Source organism: Ostreococcus tauri, assembly GCF_000214015.3.
Source record: "Ostreococcus tauri WGS project CAID00000000 data, contig chromosome 13, whole genome shotgun sequence".
Taxonomy (NCBI): Eukaryota; Viridiplantae; Chlorophyta; class Mamiellophyceae; order Mamiellales; family Bathycoccaceae; genus Ostreococcus; species Ostreococcus tauri.
In genome coordinates this window covers 516,037-536,482 of record NC_014438.2, presented here as the reverse complement: position 1 = coordinate 536,482, position 20,446 = coordinate 516,037, and the positions used below count along the sequence as shown (strand labels likewise).

Genomic DNA, 20,446 nt, shown 5'->3' with positions numbered 1-20,446 from the left:
CGTCGCATCGTAAACGCTTACTGTCACGGTCGTTATGTCCGTCAAATACGTCCACGGTGCGACCGTAAAGAGCGGGAAGACGTCGTCGGGTGAAAATTTCGGCCCTGGGGAAATCTTCGCGTATGACGAATCGTCCCAAATCTTAACTCTACGAAAGCTCGGTGAGCTCTCGAACTCGTACGACTTGGAGTTTGTGAACGTCAAAGATGCATCAGAGGTCGTGATCGACGACTCGACGAAGAGCGACGCCAAACCGTGCCCGAACGTGGACGAACCTCGACGGGAGCGCAGGTTTGAGAATGCGTGTCGAGCGGCGCGCGCAATGGCTGATAACGTGGGCGAGAACGTCAGCGCGCTGGCGCAGGATGTCTTCGACGCGTTAGCGCGCACATTGCCGTGCAGATGGAACGGAGATGTCATCGTCGTCATGGACGAGGTGGAGGTGCGAGGACCAAAGTACGACGAGGCTACAGGCACCGGCCAAACGCCTGGGGCGGCGGAGCGCGTCGCGAAGGTGCTTTCGCTCGAGCGCGCGCGACTAGGTGTGTAATACTCCAAATCAATGCAGACTAGCTATTTCAAGTTTCTCGCCGGCGCGAGCGACAGACGACGCATGCGATCGACGGGCCTGGAGCACTTGACGCATGGACAATCCACCGGCCGCTCGAGTAAGCGCGCGCGGAGGCAATAGTAACAGTATGGATGTCCACACGGATCGGCGACAAATGGGTGCACGGGTTCGGCGCATCCACACGCCACGCACCGATGGGCCTGCACGACGACGCGCCCGCGCCCGCCCGCCCGCCCGCCGTCCGCGCTCGTCGTCGAGGCTTCGCCACTCGTCGAAGAGCCGAATGCGCCGACGAACGAACGCACTCGCGAGTTGTACAAGTACGGCAGCGTGAACAAAACGAGCTCCGAGAGCTCGCGCCAAGCCAATTGCTGATTCAGGTACTCGAAATCCACCACTCGCGCCATCGACGGTCTGCTGTACACCAGTCGAGCCCCTAGAAAACGCTCCAAGAGCGTCGGGTAACGACCGTATCGCAGAAACACGCAAAAGTTTACGAAGCTCGCCACGACGTGCGCGTCCTCCGCGGCTCTGGACCATCGCCACGCGCGTTGTTTCCATACGCCTCGCCCGTCTTCGTCTTCGTCCATCGCCTCGTCGTACCGTTCGCGCGCCATTTTCGCCATCCACGCGTTCCACGCGAACGCTCCAGCGCACTTGACCGCGCCGTACGCCAGACGCTGCGTCACAGTGAGCCCGTCGCCCTCCACCCCGGTCTTGGCGGTTCGTCTAAATTCTTCGTCTCGTTCCGCCCTCCTCTCGTCTCTGAATCGAAGATTCATCAGTTCCTGCCCCGGCGTCGGCGCGTTTCGCATCGTCGTGCACGCGAACGTCGCCGCGTCTAAGAACAGTTTCGTCCTCTCCCTCGACGCGAACGTCGTTCGAGCCCGTCTCCGCGACGACATCGAATCATTCACATCGTCACCACTCCCACACGCGCTCGTCGCGCACAGCGTCAACGCGTCGACGCATCGAACCAACTGGTCGTGTAAAATCTCCAACAACTCCTCGTCCAAGCGCTTGGCGTCCACTTGGGAGACTCGCAAGACGTGCAACTCCGGGAGCGCCGCCGCCGACGACGACGCCGACGCCGACGCCGCCGACGACGACGCGCGCGTCTTCGTCACCGCGCGCGCGCGCGTCTCCATCACCGCGTCGACGACGATTGACGCGCGACGATGACGCGATTGATTGTTTCCGAGCGTCGCTCGACTTCGCAACGCATCCACGCCGCGTCGTCCTCTCGCGCGCGCGCGGTGCGGTGCGGTGCGGTGCGGTGGGTGCGATGACCGCGTCGAGATGCATGCGTCGAGCGTTCGCGTGCGCGTCGGCGTCGATGCGCGCGCACGGCTCACGCGCGGCGTCGGCGTCATCGCGCATCGCCGCCGACGCGACCGCGGTCGTGACGACGTCGTCGGCGCTCTGTGCGCGCGCGAACGCGTCTCTCGGAGCGTCGGCTCGACGGATGCGCGCGATGTATTCGACGATGTCGACGACGACGGCGGAGCGCACGCGAAACGTCGCCGTCATCGCGCACGTCGACCACGGGAAGACGACGCTCATGGACGCTTTGATGAAGCGCGCGTCGGGTGGCGCGTCGTCGGATGAGCGAGCGATGGATTCGAGATCTTTGGAGAAAGAGCGAGGGATCACGATCTCGGCAAAGTACACGAGCTTACATTTTGAGCTCGAGGGATCCGGGGGGTACGTGGTGAACGCGGTGGACACGCCGGGACACGCCGATTTCGGCGGCGAAGTCGAGCGCGCGCTCGACATGGTGGACGGGTGCTTGTTGTTGATCGATCCGAGCGAGGGTGTGATGGCGCAGACGAAATTCGTGCTCAGAAAGGCGTTAAAGAAGGGATTGAAGCCCATCGTGGTTTTTAATAAGGTGGATCGAGACGGTGTCACGGAGGCGTCGTGCGCAAAAGTGGAGACGGAAGTATTTGATTTAATGGCAGCGCTCGGCGCGAATGACGAACAACTAGACTTTCCGGTGGCGTACGCCTCGGCCCGAGCGGGTGCCGCGTCTTCGATCTCGGTCAACGACGCACAGCGTCAAATCATCGAAAATAGAGCCAGCGTTGACGCCATATTGCGACTCGTATGCGATCGCGTGCCGCCGCCGAGCGGAGATGCGAACGAGCCATTCTCGATGCTGGTATCAATGATCGATCGTGATCCATTCCTCGGACGCGTCGTCACCGGACGCGTCGTCAACGGTTCGCTCAAAGTAGGGGATAGAATTAACGCCTTAAAGCTCGCGGATGGTAGCGTTCGAGAGACGGCGCGAGTCCAAAAAATCTTCACGTCAAAATCTCTGAGCCGGGTGGAAATCGATCGATGCGTCTCCGGCGACATTGTCACCATAGCCGGCTTCTCCGGAGCCACGGTCACGGACACACTGTGCGACGTAAGCGTCGTAGATCCATTAGCATCGACGCCAATCGATCCGCCGACGCTTCGTATGATGTTCAGCGTGAACGATTCGAGCTTGGCGGGAAAGGAAGGCAAGCAGCTAACAGAACGCCAAATCGAGGAACGGTTGCGCGCAGAGGCCGAGACCGACGTCGCCCTTCGCGTGGAGCCACAAGCTGGACGAGGGATCGAAGTTCAAGGACGAGGAGAATTGCACCTCGGTGTGCTGATCGAAACTATGCGACGCGAGGGCTTTGAGTTGAGCGTCTCGCCCCCTACTGTGATTTACGCAACGGATGAAGACGGACGAAAGACGGAACCACTCGAAGAATTGATACTCGAGGTGGACGCGAACGACGTTGGGACGGTCATTGAAGCCGTAACCCATCGTAAGGGTGAGCTCAGCGATATGGAGCCGAACGCGGGCGAAGAAGGTCGCACGCGTCTGGTCTTTGTCGCGCCTTCGCGCGGTTTAATCGGCTTTCGCCAAGATTTCATCAACGCGACGCGAGGTACAGGGTTGATGCAGCGCGCGTTCCACTCCTACGGCGCGGCACGGGGAAAGATGGACAAGGTGAGAAAAGGCATGTTGATCTCCACCACGTCCGGCGTCACGACGACGTACGCGCTTGGCGCGCTCGAACCGCGAGGGACGCTCTTCGTCGGCCCGGCGGAGGAAGTGTACGAAGGGATGATTATCGGCGAACACTCGCGAGAGAACAACTTAGAAGTGAACCCGACCAAGGAGAAAAAACTTACGAACGTTCGAGCCGATGGAAAAGACGACACTGTTCGATTGACTCCTCCGAAGGCGATCAATCTCGAAGAGGCGATAGGGTACGTCGCCGAGGATGAACTCATCGAGGTCACGCCAAAGGTCATTCGTCTTCGCAAGGCTGAGACATCGAGCTCGATGCGCCGTCGTAACTCTAGGCACGCGAGCGCGTAGACACACTCATTTCTAAATCAATATCGTAGCGTATTAGTAGCGTATTCTTTATCCGTCGTCGTCGTCCTCGGACGCGCGCGACGTCCGAGCCGCGTACAAGCCCACACAAAAGCCCAGCCGCCAGCCGCACTGCGGGACGCCCATGTCTTCCGTCTCACGCGTCGCCGCCGCTCGCGCCGTGTCGGCTCTGATCGCGTCCACGACGACGCGCGCGTGTGCGGCTAAACCGTCTCCGTATCACCGCGCGCACACGCGCTCGGTCGTCGTCTCCGTCAACGCACGGCGACGCGGCGATGGGATTAAAACCAGAGCTGGAAACGAACTCGGTCGTGAGCGAGCGGCGGACTTGGCGAGCGGGAGCGATTTCGGCCGAGGGGATGAATCCGATGATCCGTTAGTACACATGGGACGAGTGAACAAATCGGCGTTGAAGCGCATAGGTGCGTTCGAGGTCGTGACGACGCGTGGTTCACGGCGAGGAGAAGACTGACGAGACGACGCTTCGCTCGTCGACGACGCGCAGCGCAGGATCAGAGAGCGCTCGCGGTGGCGCTGTTGGGATTACCAAAGTCCCAAGTGACACAAATGCGACGGTTCTTACCGGAGGATGTCGTGGAGCTCACTTTACAGGGAGCACAGATCACTAGGAAGAAGAGGGTGGCGTTCAAGAGACACGAGGGGGCGCTCGCGAGGCGTCTGCGCGCGTTAAACGACGGTGAACGAGACGCCTTGGCGGCGGCGATTCAGCAGATTCAGACTGGTACGAGCGGGGCGATCAACCCTAATGTCGAGAATACGGCAACATCTTGGAGGAACATGCTTCTCAAGGGGAGTGAGGACGACGCGTTGGCAGCGAGGGATGAAATTTTTGCCGCGCTCGATTCCAGAGACGTGTGGTCCTTCACCAGGCAGGAGCTCATGCGCGCAGTCTCGGACGCGACCACGGAGAACGCGATCCGCGAGGAACAGATCGCTCTATTCAAATCCGCAGTGGACGAGGAGATGAAGCTTTTATCAATCGGAATAGAGGACGAGGAGTCGCTCAATCAAACGCGCGCGTACGCCGCGAACGCGCTCAAAAACCGAAAAGGGTCAGGTTTCGACAAGGAGCCCAGCGTGACCAAGTCCCGAGCGCTTCTCAAGCTCTTGCGAATCGTCGCCGAGGCCGCGGTGTAGACTATTTAATTTTGTATCGTCATTCATGGTTGCGAAAAACCCCTTTCCTTCGTCCTCCATCCTCTCGCGCGGTCAACGCGAGTCAACGCGTGTGGTGGTTCTCCACAAAGTCTTCGCGTCATTCGTACTGGTTCACAGATCTCACCCCTCACACCTCGCTTCGCGCACTTCGACGCTCGAATCATCGACGACCGAGTCGTACGCGAACGCTCGTCTCTTCGTCCACGCCGTCGACGCACGTGACCGAACGCGCGCGCGATGGCGAGTCCGTACGGCGCGGCGCCGATCGTGGTGATGAATCAAAACGCCAAGCGAGAGACCGGCTCGATCGCTCGTGAGAATAACATTGCGGCGGCTAAGGCGGTGAGCGATATCATTCGCACCACGCTCGGTCCTCGATCGATGCTAAAGATGATCTTAGATGCCTCGGGAGGTGCGTGAAGACGACGAGACGAAGACGAGACAGACGCGACGGAGCGCGCAGAGCCGTCAGTCGACGGCTGCGAGACGCGACGCCGCTGACGCTCGGTCAATTGAGACCGACTCTTTGGGACGAAATGACTGACTCAGACGGCGTATGGTGCTTGATTCAAACGCAGGAATCGTTCTCACGAACGATGGAAACGCGATTTTGCGTGAGATTGATGTCACGCACCCGGCGGCGAAGAGCATGATTGAGCTCTCGCGGACGCAAGACGAGGAGACCGGTGACGGGACGACGTCGGTGATCATTCTCGCCGGGGAGATTTTACACCTCTCGCAACCGTTTTTGGAGAAGAACATTCACCCGACGGTGATCGTTCGGGCGTACATGAAGGCGTTAGACGCGGCGCTCAAGGTGATTGACACGATTAGTTTTCCAGTGGACACGACCAACCGGGACGAGATGTTGAAAATCGTTAAGACGTCCATTGGGACCAAGTTCACGGCGCGCATGGGTGAACTCATCCCGAACCTCGCGCTGGACGCCGTGATGTGCGTGGCGAGGAAGAACACGGACGGAACAAATGATATAGACATAAAAAAGTACGCCAAGGTTGAGAAGATCGCCGGCGGCTCCATCGACGACTGCAAGGTTTTAAAGGGGGTGATGATGAACAAGGACGTCGTGGCTCCGGGTCGCATGAAGCGTCGCATTGAAAACCCTCGCATCATGCTTCTTGACTGTCCACTCGAGTACAAGAAAGGGGAGAACCCAGACCAACGTGGAGATCACGAAGGAGGAGGACTGGGCAGTGTTGCTCAAGATGGAGGAGGAATGGATCAAGGAGACGTGCGCGAAGATTGCTGAGTTCAAACCGGATCTCGTCATCACCGAGAAGGGTTGCAGTGATTTGGCGTGTCATTACTTGTCAAAGGCGGGGATCTCAGCGCTTAGACGCGTGCGTAAGACGGATAACAATCGCATTGCGCGTGCTGCAGGCGCCACCATTGTCAACCGCGTCGAAGAGATTCGTGAGTCCGACATCGGCACCGGTGCCGGCTTGTTCAGCGTGGAGAAGATTGGTGACGAGTACTTCACTTTCATCGTTGATTGCAAGGAGCCTAAGGCTTGCACTATCGTCCTTCGTGGGGCGAGCAAAGACATTTTGAATGAAATCGAGCGCAACCTGGTTGACGCGATGGGTGTGGCGCGCAACGTCGTGCAGGATCCGCGTCTTCTGCCCGGCGGAGGCGCGGTCGAGATGGCGGTCTCTCGCGCGATTGCCGAGGAGGCGACAAAGATTGAAGGCGTTGAACAATGGCCGTTCCGCGCCATCGGCGCTGCCCTCGAGGTGATTCCACGTACGCTTGCCCAAAACTGTGGCGCCAACGTCATTCGAACGCTCACCAAGCTTCGTGCCAAACACGCCGAGGGCGACGCTGCGCGCACGTACGGCATCGACGGTGTAAAAGGTACGATTGCTGACATGAAAGAGCTAGGCGTTTGGGATCCGCACGCCGTTAAAGTGCAATCCATCAAGACTGCAGTCGAGAGCGCCGTGATGCTCCTTCGCATCGACGACATCGTGAGCGGTTTGTCTCAAAAGAAGGACGCCGACGCCGCTGGCACGGGTACTGGCGTCGCCGTGGACGACGATGAGTGATCGCGCACTCGCACTCGATGATCGCTAGTAATTAGCTCGACGTTTTGTGACCGAACGGCACTAAACTTTGTTCCTCTCGTTCCCGAAACTGAACAGCGACCGCACGACGGTTTAAAATTAAATTCTACCCACACTTCTCGACATGTCTTCGCGAGACAACGGTTCCGCGGCGACGCCGTCCGCGCCCTCAGTTAAAGAGGGAGTGAAACTTCGACGCGTCGTACCGATGGACGTGATACACGCCGTCACGACCGCGACGTGTCCAAGAACGTCGAGACTTTTGCTCCAAGCTTTTCCCGAGCGCTCGCACGATCGCGTCGAGCTCATCTCTCGATTGATCGCCCTCGGGTTGATCACGTACGGCGAACACGCGGTAAATTACCGGGTAATGATGCAAACGGCGCGGTGCTGGAGCGGGATTTCCAGTAGAGACGCGAGACAGACGGCGATGGCGATCGTCAAAGCTTTTGGATTAATCGCTCTCGTAGGCGAACCCTTGCGTCTGTCCAAGAGGACGTATCGAGCGCTGTTGCGACGAGAGATGGCGATGCGATTCGGAAACGCTGCGGTGCAGAAAATGTTGAGCGACGAAGTTTTGGCGCGAAATCTGTCGACATCGACGTCGGAAGGAGGAGACGCGCCAGGCACAGCGGCGGTTGGTGCGCCAGCGTTTGGTCAGAGCGCATTCGATGTCGCGGCGAATGGGGTCGAGGCGTGCGTCGGATTACTGTACAACACCCAGTGTCTGTTTCTGAGTAGCTTTTGGAGCGCGCCCTTTTTGATCGGATGCGCGGTGTTCGGACAGGTGCAGCAGAGCACTCGCGCGGCTGACGGATACGACGCGAAACGCGAGGCACATCGCGCAGAGACGGCATCAACGAGGCTTCGAGAGCTCCTCGCGCATGCGGAGCAAAATGGAGAGGCAATAGCTCTCGCGAACGGAAGCTTCACAGAAACGGAGGAGGCGATGGCGACACTCGAGGCGGGACAAGAGTTTGCCTACAGGCGAGAAGTTTTGAACGCAAGGACAAACTTCGCATGTGAGGTGTACAACTCAGCAGCAGTTTTAGTGCCTATTGCGTCTGTCCTACCACGTCTCATACGTGGGGTCGCGGTCGAGCTCTGGGACTTGCAGGTGGCGATCATGTCGTTCAATGGCTTTCGCGCTGCGCTCCGCAGCCTTGTGGAAAACATGTCAACACTGAGGACGGCGGAGGCGCACGCGATGCACGTCTCAAATTTGCACGATGCTCTCGATGCCGTGACGTCTGGCGATCATGAGCGCGGGTTATCGAGCGTTCACGTCAATACACCCGAAGATGACATGTCGCTCATAGAAGTCGAATCGCTCACTGTGCAAGACTACGAAGGGCGTGACATCATTCGTGGGCTCGACTTTGTGCTCTGCCGCGGTGGCTCACTCGCGATTGTCGGCTCTGTGGGATGCGGTAAGACGCTTCTTGTGAAAACTCTCGCGGGCTTATGGAGTAACGGCCGTGGTGGCGTTCGACTCATTAGCCGCACACGCTCGTGCGTGCTATCCAGGAAGCCATACCTCCCCAGAGGCACTTTGCTTGACATCTGCGTGTATCCCACGTGCGCCGCAGACATTGGCGTCGAGACACACGAGTTATTGGTGCAAGTCATGCTAGCTCTTGGACTCGGACGCCACATCGAATACCTCGACGTGATAACGGCATGGGATGATAAATTGAGCTTGAGCGAGCAGCAGCGTGTCGCAATTTGCCGCGCTGTGGTGAACCGTGCTGAGCTGTGCATTCTCGACGACGCGACGTGCGCCATGGATCCAACCGATCGCGTGGCGGCGTACGACATCCTGAAGAAGCACGTTGGTGGCGTTTTGAGTCTTGGCGACGAGGTCACTTTGCCAAAGTATCACGACAGAACGATTCGTCTGCATGCAGACGGTACTTCAAGCGAGTTCACAGATATCGCCTCTCCGATGAAAGGGGGTTCCGTCGAGGGTGTTGCTAACACGATCTCGCAAGATAGTTTCTCTGAGCGCACTAGCACGTCAGTTTCAGCTTCTCAGGCGAAAGAATCCCCGGCAAAGAGTGTGAATACATTCAATCCTCTGCAAATGGACGCAAGCAGGAGAGAAAATCAGTTCATACGGCAGCAGAAGAAAAATGTTGCCCGTGTGCTGGGCGTGAAACCTGAAAAGCTCGGTGTCGTCCCTACGCCGACGAAGCAGCAGAAGAGAAGCCCAGCCACGGGGAAGAATCTATCGTTCGATCCGCTGAATTAGGTGAGCTCAACGTGTTATCATTTACATGTGTCGTCGTTTACAAATGAGTCTAACTAAATGAAACCGAATCCTTCGCACCCCTCGACGATCGCGTACAATAGACGCTCTCGAAGGATTTCCTTTGAGCTATACTCATGCAAATCGAGTTGGTTGAAGCAAGTATGCGCCGATGGCAGCTTGGAGTCATCTGCGTGTTGTCGATGAATTTGAAACTTTTGGGGACCTTGCATCCCCTGCAACGCGCTGAACCCCTCAAGGGGAACTTTAGACGTGCCCGTACAAAACATGAGCAAACGTGCCAAGTCCTCTTTGGACATTTCTCGAACGATATCCCAGAACCAACGAATCTGTCTCGACCCGACGTTGAAACCTGTATACTCAGTGTTCGCGTACAAATCTTCTACATCGATATCTGGGGTACCGCTAATCATCAACTCGAGTTCGGCTGCGTTGAACAGAGAAATAGTCTCCCTCGGGACCACCTCCTCAAAGCCCTTTACAAACGCAGCGAGTTGATCTTTCACGGCGTTCGTCATCCGATACGCTGTGACTAGATTGACGTACTCAAATTTGTTTTCATCAGTCACGGTGATGTGCCGCCCGTTTTCGACTAAATCGTACACCTGAGTCTCACCGAAATACGAAGTCGTTTCACTAAATGTGTACTCCATCACACCGTCGATCGAGTTCTCCAACATCCATTTCAGACTCTTGTAATAATCAGGATCGACGCCCTCCATGTCTTCGTACGTGAGAGCTTGACCGAGTAAGTGCTTGTAGATCGGCCGTGTGAAGTACGCATTAAGAAGGATGTCGTCCACGAGCGCCTTACCCACGAGTCTACCAACAAAGCGGAAGTAACTGAGGTACTCTGGGTGGACCACACTGTTTGGGTTCGGCTGGTAGCAGCCCTTGTCGTGCGACAGTTCGAAGAGAGCAATGTTGGGATTGAACACTTCTCTGGCCAGAATGCTGAACCATTCCTTGATCAAACCGCCGCCATCCAATCCTTCTTCACCAACGAAAACGATACTCAACTTACCGCGAATCTCATCCACACTCCGATTGCTGAGCTGACGGAACGAGTCTTCGAGGATGCGATCTCTTCTTATGTGCAACTGTCGATTCTCCGGTCGATTCACAGAGCGTTCTCGAAGCTTCTTGATGCGCGATCGAACCTCGGCTCGTTTCACTGAGAAATCAAGTAATCTCGGGTTATGCAGTAGAATCCTCATAGACCCAGACAGTAGTTGAGGATTCGCCTTCAGTAATCCGTTCAGTAGTTCTTTATGTGCTTCTACAAAGACCCAAAGGTCGCTCAAAATGACAGCGGTTTGCGCGTTTGCACCTCCCGCGTTAGAAAGAGCCTCGAGCGCATGACTTGAAGAGCGCTGCAACGATGAGCTGCGAGCGCCGTGTCGTCCAAGAGCCGGCGATGGTGCCCGCAGTATACTCGGCGTAGGGAGAACAAAAGAACCAGACTCCCTCCTGTTCTTTGTGATCTCGCCCTCAAGGAACGGAAATAGGTTTGTTCCGAGAGTCAAGTACGCAGTGATACCTTCTGTGAGCGTAGCGGCGTGACTTGTTCGCGTAAAGTCGATGGGTCTGTTCCGCGTCAGCACTGCATGCGTGTTAAGCATCGCCCAAAATGGACGCAGCTGATGGTGGTATCGCACAAGTTCGTCTCTGATTCTCGTATCGAGTGGATTATCGGCGCCATCTTCCGTCCTTGAATGAAATCGAAGAACCTGCACGAAGCATTCTGTAAGACGAAGCAAAAGTGGAACTTGCTCTTTGACTGTACTCCGTGCTTGAGCCATCTTTTCCGACTCCTCAAGAGAAATGCATGAGTCGTGTGGTTCCGCATTCGCAACCACTGCTGCTCCGTTAGCCACGACATCATCTGCACATTTTCCTGCGTCGACATGAATACGTTCAAGAATTGCGACAGTGACACTCTCCGGACAGGCTCGAGAAATCTTTTCGAGTACACTGTAGATTTTTTCATATGCATTCGACGTGAGGTAAGGGGTGCTGAGATACGTCACGAGATCTGCCGCCAAATGAGGAAACTTAGGTAGGACCTCGCTGAAAACCGTAGATTCGCCCAAAGACCGCTTCACAGCCGCGTGTTTCGTCAAGTATACGTCTAGACAAGAGCACCAGGTCTCAACAGCCTTCTGATCGAACGTACTCCGCCAAAATTTCACTTCATAAACGAGCATCCTGAGAAGTATCACTAATATGGAGATGTCTGCGGTGGATGTACCATCGTTGGCTGTTTGCGTCGCTTCAGACGCGACGTCGATGAGTTTCTCGACTGTTCCCAAGTCTGAAGGGGACATACTAGGCGCATCGTCCGACGTGAGGATTGGAATCAAACACTTCGTTGAGATCTTTGGCACTACGGTCATTCCTTGGACGTTTTTGTTCCGAGTAAGCAATTGCAACAGCAGTGCCAACAATCTCCTCGCCAGTGTGGCAGACGGACCGTCACTCACTCTCATGGCTTGATATCGTGCACCCTGAGTATGGTCTTGCTGCACAGGGTACAACGGCGTACACGAAAACATTGTTTCAAACATGTCGCGGAGCATTATGTTTCGGTTGCTTTCTACCACGCACAAGTTGACGCAAATTTTACTCAACGTGTCCTTCAACTCCAAATTCTGCAGCGCGAACAGTCCTAGCAATATCCTAATATGAGATACCCCTAGCTCGATCTGACACTTAAATGGTTTGAAGTCACTGGCTCGTCCGGTTTGCTGAGAGCTCGGAGATACTCCTCCAATACGATCGATATCTTGATGCATCCATCCTTCAAATGGAGCGACCATGGAACGCAACAGCGCTTGGGCGGACTCAGATGATCTATCTGTACGACCATCGTTTTGATTCTCTGCGCGCCCTGCTCTTGCTAACACTCTATTCGCCACCGTGGCAGTATTACGAATCAGTTCGCGCTGAATCTCTCGTGGCATGGCAACCAGAAACTCCGCGTCGATTGCGCATAGTTCAGACAGGTTTGCCTGAGCAAACTCGCCGCCCTCTTCGCGAGCTCGAGAAGCAACCATGTTTGCCTCCAAGAACTCATCGCGAAGATCTTCTGAAACCATGGCGAGTTCATTTGCTTCGATGTTCAGTGAGATAGCAATTGCTCGCTGGCGCGCTGTGCGTTCCTCGGGCGATTCGTCGGCTTCCGTCGGGGTGTTGGGTTCGAGGACCGGTTGTTTTTCCGCGATGTCGCCAAGAGCTTGGGTGGCCTTCACGGGTACCTTGATCGATTCTTGAGGAACCAAAAAGTTTTCATCCGTAGCGATTGAGTTCCCGACGCTTGTCGCATTGCTACGCGACCAGAAACTCGCTCGGGCATGTCTGCCATCAAGGCTCCAGCACGTCTGATTGCGAACTTGGAATGCCTCAGGCGCGTGTGCCTGATAAGTACCGTCACCTAGCCACAATATCGCTTTAGCAGAAGAGGCTGGATCCAAAAACTCCATGTGAGACGGACGCACGGTCAGACGAGCCATCTCCCCACTGATAGTGGTGAGTACATCATGAAGTGAGCGAGATCTCGCGCTGAAATCCAGCGGTGTCGAGAGAGTAATGTTCAAATTTGAGCCAACACGCTGCACATTCACACCTTCGAGGTTCACGGACGCAAACTCATCTCTAGGACCGGATGACCAGATACCGCCGCCCAAATATTCCTGTCGCGCGTTCCCTCTAGACGAAGCAGACGGCAGCGATTGACGTTGTGAGCCGTTCTCCGCAACCTGTCCGCCTTCGGCTCCGTCCAACACGCTCAATCGTCGTCCACCAGCTATTTCCAACTCGTTGACCGATTGTGCCTCGACTCTTGGGTCGACCCCGGCCAGAGCACTGGAGTAATCCGTCGCAAACCAATTTTCGACTTGAGTGCGAGAAACTTGGTTACTCTCGTTTACGAGCGGTCTTGCGGCGGAGATAGAAGAATTCGTGACTCGCGGTAACACTCGCACACCGGATGATGACACAAAAGATGTAAGCGGCGATTCGGGTTCTTCGTAATCCCCTTCTTCGCTGTCAACTTCATCGTCGTCGTCAGTGACACCTTCATACGTTCCGTCGTAGTCCTCGTCGTCGTACAAGCCATCATCTGAGACGATTTCCACAGGTTCGACTAACTGTGCGTCTTCTTCTTCTTCTTCTTCTTCTTCTTCTTCTTCTTCTTCTTCATCTTCTTCATCTTCTTCATCATCATCATCTTCTTCTTCTTCGTCATCCTCTTCCTCTTCTGATCCGTTCCTAAAGAAATCGTGCGCCATGATGTTCTCGTCCTCGTCCTCATCCTCGTCAGACCCCTCATCCTCGTCTTCATCTTCGTCGTCTGCATCGATGATGTCATGACCGACTTCGGGATCTTCGTCAACATCCATGTCGGCTTCTTGTGCGACGCGCTCGTCGTCTGGCGTCAAGATGCGGGCAACGTGGGCATCGATTTCAGTATTAACGCGCCGTACGAAATCTTCAAAACGGCCCACTCCTTCTTCTTCGTTGCTAATCTGTAAGAGATTCTGAAACAAATCTTCGTCTTGCTGCATGTGTTGTGGATCCTCAGCACGTGCCAGTTGAGCCGTGACTCTCTCTCTAGCGTGCCGCACCACATGACCTATACGATCTAGTCGGGTTGCATGCTTAGTCCTCGCCGATCTCATTACGAGCGCCTCTAGGACGGCTAAAGTCACGCGGAGGAACCCAGAGTTGCCTGTCAACCTGCCGTCCTGAACCTTCATTTCACTGATAAGTGCCACCAGTCGCTCTGGCACCTTCAAATTGTACATGGTTTTCAGCACGCCTTGCTGAAGATTGAATACCGTGCGATTTTTGATTCGTTCTCCACTCTGATAACCGCGTGCGAGGCCATAATCCATGAGCGCGTGCAACAGATCGACAAATGCATGTTTTGGATAATCGGCTGATGCGTGCGACTCGTTCATGAGCTGTATAAGGCATTCTACTATCCTGTTGCGCGCTTTCGTGTTGTTGACGCACAGACTTGCCATGAAAAACGCGGCGTTTTCGCATCCACACCAAACGCCTTTACCCGTCCTTGCTAGTGGAAACTGCTGGAGCAGTATATTCTCGAAGGCGTTTTTGTCGGCATCCAGCTTCATGATGAACTTCACACTGGATGGGTGAACTTCGATTAGCTCGGACAGCATGCGGTAAGCCGCGGCTTGTCGCTCATGCGCGGAAATGAACACCGTTCCCGCATTATCTACTATCGACGCGGTTGCCGTCTTAAAAAGCATCTCAACAACTGTTTTAAGGTGTTTTGATGGCTTCACTTCTGGAAGCGAATCTAATTCCTTGAGTATTTCTTTCGGAACCACAAAACGACGATCGCTAGCAGAAACTTCGCCTGTCGGCATGACTTCAGCGACGCGCGCGAACGCTTTTTGAAACACTTCATAATCTCTCTCGACGATGTGTTTCATAGCAGTTCCGAAAGTTTTGAGAGCAACCTTGAAATCTCTGCCTAGCGGTGGCTTCGTGATGCTCTTGATGATTTCAAGCTCCATCGCCGACTGCAAAGATTTTTTGTCATCGATGAGATGTCTGAGAATGACCGAGACACTATCGTGATCTTTGTTCCAGAAGTGATCGAACAACGTTTCCGCGAAGTTTTTGCCCGCATCAACTGAGTTGAGCATGTTGATGATTCTTTCCGCCACGCCAACGTCGCGAGATAAATTTGCCAGAAGATCAAGAATTGCAGCCTGCGTTGAGAGGGAGCTGAACACGCACGTTTCAGCGCCTTTCTCCTTGATGATTGTCAATAGACACTGGACGCACGCATCTGCTACGGAGAACATATGCGTTTTGGACAGATAGCCAGATTTTGAGTAAGTCTTGCTGTCAACCTTCTGAAGACACGCAGCGGTGTCAACACAGTTTGCCATCGTCGTGAAGATTGACGGCCACTCTTCCACGCTACCGATGCACGATGCACGAGCTGTTGAGCAAAATTTATCAATCTGAGAATTGATCAGCGACGGGTCCCCCCACAGTGCCTGTCTGATGGTTTCATCGCCTTGTCGCGCCAATGCATCAACGAAAGCGTACAGTTTGCTTTCGCACGATGCCTGCACACCGCATGCGTCGTCACCTCGGTGGTCACCACGGCTGCGCACGAGCTCAGTAATAATAGTTTTCGTGCACTCCTCACGACTCAGTCCAATCAGTTGATGCGCATCGATAAACTTGAGCATGAGGAGCGCACCGTTGTGTGCGCTGACATGATGGTACGCATACAGCGCATTCACCAAGTCATCCATTTTAGGCAGACGTCCCTGAACGGCATGAGTGTGTTCACTGTTCAACGCAACTTGGGTAACTGTCGGCCTCGTTGGTTCCTTCACCGACACGTCAACCTCATGCGCCTCAGGTCCTGGTGGTGGAGGTAGCTCGACGGGAACATCATCCATGGGTCGAGTCAGTAAATGTTCTAGCGCTCGCTCCACACTTGCGCCACGCACGGCCATGAGAGCGTGATGCGCATGTCCCCTGCTGAAACCCATTTCACATATAGCATCCATCATTTCGTTCGATGGGACATACTGCGCCGGCTCTTGCTGTTGCACCGGAGGGGCGGGTGCCGCACGGCGTGACTCAGTCGGACCTGCTTGCTCGCTTCCGCCGAGGATGTGCAGCATGCACTGTACGAAAACATCCGGGATGTTTGTCTCTGCCTGTACATCTGCCCTGCGGGCAAAGTCTTCATTTTCCGGTGCCCATAGGCACTGCAATGCGTCATTCAAAGAACAATGGATCCAATCAATCCCGGATCTCGAATCGTTGAACGCCTCCGAAATATGCTCGTACTGCGTCCAAGCGTGACGTTGGTCTTCTTTGTTGACGTACGCGGGTAAGCTTGTCGAAAGTGCGAGTTTGTGCGTATTCGTCGAAGTCATCATTTTAACATCAGAAACCCCCGCAAAAAGACGTGCAAAGCAGCGCATTGTCTGGTAGCACTCCGTCGTATCCAATTGTGTCCGCTTGACGAAAAATTGAGTCGATTCGACGCGCATTCGGAAATAGTCGTACAATCTGTCGAAAAGTCCAGAACGAGCGGCATAGCTCACCATTATTCCGTTAGGAGAATTCCTTCGTTCGTCAAAGAATGCGTCGTAGATGAGAGCGAGGAACGATTGCAAGTATTGCTCGTAATAGTCCAACTTGTACTGAGTTTCGTCCTCCGAAAACGGACGTAACGAAAATGTTTCAAGTGAATGTCGCTCAAGATAATTATGAATCCCGGACGCAATTTCCCAGACGGCACCACCGCTACTGGTGATATATTTTTGCGCAGATTCTCTGCTCAAGTCCTTTCGACGACGCATGGTCGTCGATGCCTTCGTTACCGAGGCGAATAGGGCACTCGTCGATTGCATGAAGCGTTCCGCTTCGCGATTCAACCAATACACCGGAGAATATCTATGCTGATTCTGTTCCACCGTTAAACTCACCTTACGAAACATTGCCTGTATTTTCGCCGCTTCACCAAAAGCGCTCAACGCCGACACAAACAACGTGGATCCTTCTCCCTGCTCATTCAGATCCGCCATGATTGCGCAGCACATCGCCGGCATTTCCTGAACAAGTTTCATTAACAAATCACAGATTCGCTCGTGAGCCGCCATGAGCTCGGAAAGCTTCTTGGCACTTTCACAAAACATCACTTCCTCGGCAATATGTGCTCTCTTGGATTTGGCATTCAACGACCGACAATGAATGTCATACGATGAAAATGTTTCTATACGCCCATCTCGACTTATCGTATCGGAGAATCTCATTAGCTCCTGACTAAGCCTCTCCGCTGAAAGCACGACTTTCTTAATCACGCTTCTGCACGCGCGCATCAGATTATCCTGGCTTTCCAGCGGGTTACCGTTCACAACGTGCCCATCGATTGGATTGACTAGTGCTTTGCACGCGACACAAATGGCTTGATAGCTCGAACACTGCATGAATTCGACCGGCATTGGGCAAGTGAATATGTCAAGCACCGACTCTAAACCACCAGCTTGGACAATAGGTGAGCATACGTGTGAAGTTTGAAGAATACCATCCAAGAATCTAGCGACGTTATGCATCGCTTTGACAATCGGCATTTGTTCGACGACCTCCTTCGACACAAACGCGTGCTCGTACCATCCTTCTGCACTAGTAGTCTTATGAGATGCCGTCTGTAGGTCCGCTAATATCTTGGTCACGATATCCACGCCAACATCTTTCAACGCAGGACTGTGTCGGAGCGTCTCGTTTATGCCGGACCCGACCACCTTTGCCGTGTCAGAGTTCAACGGGAACGAGGCATCCTGAAACATCTTCCGAAAACATATGAGCGCAGATGTCTGTAAAACTTTCTCTTGCCCTTTTCCATTCAAGCAGATGGCGCTGATCGTCGTGGGTAGCGCACAGAGTACCTTCGCCATATGCTTCCCACGCCCGAGCGGCCACATCGTCTCTGTTATGAGTTTAAGAAATGCATCTATGATCCCGGCGTCATCTAGAGTTGCATAGCACGTTGGTTCGTTGTGAATGACATCGCACAACAGGTTAGCAGCCAAAGACGATACCCCTGGACCGAACCTGAGGGGATACTTCAGAATTGTTGCGAGCGTGTCCGTTAGACTGCCATCGGCGAGTCCCGGAATGCGCGTCCGCGTCCCTCCATGAGAAAAGCTCGTGTATGCTAAAGTACGCATGAGCGCTTTGAGCAACACGCGTCTATCATAATCGGCGTACTTTCGCGGTACCTCGCTAGTCGACGGAGCGCACGACGCCTCGGCGTGTTCTAAGCTAGATAAGCTGTCCGCTTTGCGTTTTCTATCACCGTTCTCATCGAGACATCCGGCAATTTTCAATTCCTCGACACAAGCGAGCGCCTCGTGCCGCATTCGCTTCGATATCAGTTCCACGCCTTGCAGATCTCTGAATGCCGGCACTGTATTCGGTTGAAAATCCAAGTAAGACTCTATCGTGTGCACCACGTCTACGGTTACTGGCACCGCCTCGGCGCGCTCCAAGTTTAGCATCGATACCAAAAGAGGGAGTAAATTCGCATCTCGTATCGCCGCGCACCCTGGCGTCGAGGTGCTGAGAATACCAATGAGGTGCATGAGACTTCGCGCATCTCGAATGAGATCGAAGCTAAGCGCCCCCCTTTCACCAGCCGAGAGCAGATTCGACGCCATAGTCGAGACGCACTGATACAAAGAATCCCGCCCAGCCGCCCGTCTGAGGATTTGGCACACGTGGAATCCACATACTCGTTCGTTCGCAAACGCACTCATGCAGTTTGTGGCGTCCCGTCGAAGCATTGACGAGGTTTTCAAAGCTAAATTGTTTTCCATGAGCTCTAACAGCACGATGACGTGCGTCTGCGCGTTCTCCGTGAACCGATCGAACTCAGTCGCGTCTTGAGTCTTGCCTAAATGAATGATTATCTGTTGCGCGAGAACTGCCAGGCAAGCGCACGTCTCCCGTCCCTCTCGCGTGCTCCTGAGAACCCGTTTCCATGTCCGCATCTTTGCTTGAAAAATTGCGAGAGCCGCGCCGTTTGCAAATTCCTCGTGAGAAATCCCCCACTTCTCCAACGGCGCTGCCCAAAAGTCCGATTGTACCATTTTATCCGCGCGACGCATTAAATCGTTCAGCATCTTCTGCTCGTCCGGCCATTCTCCGGCGGCGATCTCGACATCAAAGTGCAACGGTTCGGGAACGATTGGCAAATTGAATTCACCGTAATACGCTGAAAGCGTCAACGACCCGCCGTTCATGTCCGGATCCCAAGTCACGGTGAAATGACAAGACAACTCAGAAGAGAACGTATGACGTCCATTGTCGTAAAGCTCTTCAGTGTGTATGTCTGGATCCAGAATACTGTACTCTTCGCCGGTGTTGAGGTTGCTATCTTCAATCATCGACAGCAGAGTTCGCACCCTCTTGAACGCGTCCGACGTGAAGTATTCATGCCTCATCGTTTTTCCAACGACAGATCTTCGCGTCGCCGCGGCGAGTAAGCGAAGCGCGCTCTCGCACGTCTGATGCGTCTCCAACCACGGGACCGCCGCGTCGCCGTGCGGGAACACCGCGGAGCCCTCGCCCGCGTGCTCCACGATCTCCCGCATAAAGTCCAAGATCCAATTCACCCCAGCGAACGTCCGCTCGCTCCATTCCCTGTCCAAACCTCTCTCCCCACGCGCGTCCCGCGCCGCTTCCTTCAGGTACGTCGCCAGGCGTCCGTGCGCCTCGCTCCAGTGCCTCGCGTCGCACTTCCCGTACCTCCACGCGAACGGCGCTCTTCGCGCCACCCCTCCCGGGAGTTCCGTCGTCAACAAATCCTCCGCGATCGCTCTCGCCTCCGGGCACTGCGCCACCGTCACCGCGTCGAGCGACGTCTTCCGGTCAGTCATCCATCTGTCTCGCCTTGACGACGACCGCATCGTCGTCGTCGCGTCGCGTCGCATCACCATCCCTCGCGCGTCGACGCGTCGACGCACCGCGTCCACGTTCCGTCGTCGCGACGACCGTTCGTCCCGCGCGCGCATCGCCCCGAGGCGCGCGCGTGCGTCGTCGGCGTCGTCGTCGTCCTCGGCGGCGCGCGCGTCGGCCTCGTCCGTCGCACGACGGCGTCGCGACCGCGCGGGTGACGAATCGTCGTACATCGTGACGAAAATCGCCGTGGGGTGACTTTTTTTTTCTCTCGCGCGCCGTGACGGGGCACGATGGAAAGACTCGGCGCTTTCCTATCTTCAAAGGGCTCTACATATGGAGAATGCGCGTCAAGGCAAAGGCGTTCGTAGGGTTTAGACCACGCCCGACGTCGCGCGACCGCGCGCGGTGCCGTAGTGCGAGCGCGTCGAGCCCGTCGAGTGCGCGCGTCGAGGACGGACGGGTGTAGGGTGCCGAACACGCGGGTGTTCAAA

General features: G+C 55.1%; 7 protein-coding genes across 7 annotated transcripts; 5 read left to right on the top strand and 2 right to left on the bottom strand.

The window, feature by feature from the left end:
• Positions 1-34: 34 nt before the first annotated feature.
• Positions 35-550, top strand: OT_ostta13g03000 (Anticodon-binding domain; the record flags this gene model as incomplete). Its single annotated transcript, XM_003082737.1, has 1 exon — positions 35-550. One exon carries the CDS (start codon positions 35-37, stop codon positions 548-550), a length of 516 nt encoding a protein of 171 aa, XP_003082785.1.
• A 23-nt stretch (positions 551-573) lies between these two features.
• OT_ostta13g02990 (Pex, N-terminal) lies at positions 574-1,719 on the bottom strand (the record flags this gene model as incomplete). The annotated part of the gene is made up of 1 exon (XM_003082736.1): positions 574-1,719. The coding sequence occupies one exon, from the start codon at positions 1,717-1,719 to the stop codon at positions 574-576; it is 1,146 nt and encodes a 381-aa protein (XP_003082784.1).
• Positions 1,720-2,057: 338 nt separating this feature from the next.
• OT_ostta13g02985 (Translation elongation/initiation factor/Ribosomal, beta-barrel) lies at positions 2,058-3,938 on the top strand (the record flags this gene model as incomplete). Its single annotated transcript, XM_003082735.2, has 1 exon — positions 2,058-3,938. The coding sequence occupies one exon, from the start codon at positions 2,058-2,060 to the stop codon at positions 3,936-3,938; it is 1,881 nt and encodes a 626-aa protein (XP_003082783.2).
• A 142-nt stretch (positions 3,939-4,080) lies between these two features.
• OT_ostta13g02980 (Ribosome-associated, YjgA) lies at positions 4,081-5,114 on the top strand (the record flags this gene model as incomplete). The annotated part of the gene is made up of 2 exons (XM_022982774.1): positions 4,081-4,378; positions 4,462-5,114. The coding sequence occupies 2 exons, from the start codon at positions 4,081-4,083 to the stop codon at positions 5,112-5,114; spliced, it is 951 nt and encodes a 316-aa protein (XP_022840264.1).
• A 258-nt stretch (positions 5,115-5,372) lies between these two features.
• On the top strand, positions 5,373-7,201 carry OT_ostta13g02970 (Chaperone tailless complex polypeptide 1 (TCP-1); the record flags this gene model as incomplete). The annotated part of the gene is made up of 3 exons (XM_022982773.1): positions 5,373-5,547; positions 5,714-6,280; positions 6,351-7,201. The coding sequence occupies 3 exons, from the start codon at positions 5,373-5,375 to the stop codon at positions 7,199-7,201; spliced, it is 1,593 nt and encodes a 530-aa protein (XP_022840263.1).
• A 142-nt stretch (positions 7,202-7,343) lies between these two features.
• Positions 7,344-9,470, top strand: OT_ostta13g02960 (P-loop containing nucleoside triphosphate hydrolase; the record flags this gene model as incomplete). The annotated part of the gene is made up of 1 exon (XM_003082732.2): positions 7,344-9,470. The coding sequence occupies one exon, from the start codon at positions 7,344-7,346 to the stop codon at positions 9,468-9,470; it is 2,127 nt and encodes a 708-aa protein (XP_003082780.2).
• A 53-nt stretch (positions 9,471-9,523) lies between these two features.
• On the bottom strand, positions 9,524-19,963 carry OT_ostta13g02950 (UBA-like; the record flags this gene model as incomplete). The annotated part of the gene is made up of 1 exon (XM_022982772.1): positions 9,524-19,963. The coding sequence occupies one exon, from the start codon at positions 19,961-19,963 to the stop codon at positions 9,524-9,526; it is 10,440 nt and encodes a 3,479-aa protein (XP_022840262.1).
• Between the last annotated feature and the right edge of the window lie 483 nt (positions 19,964-20,446).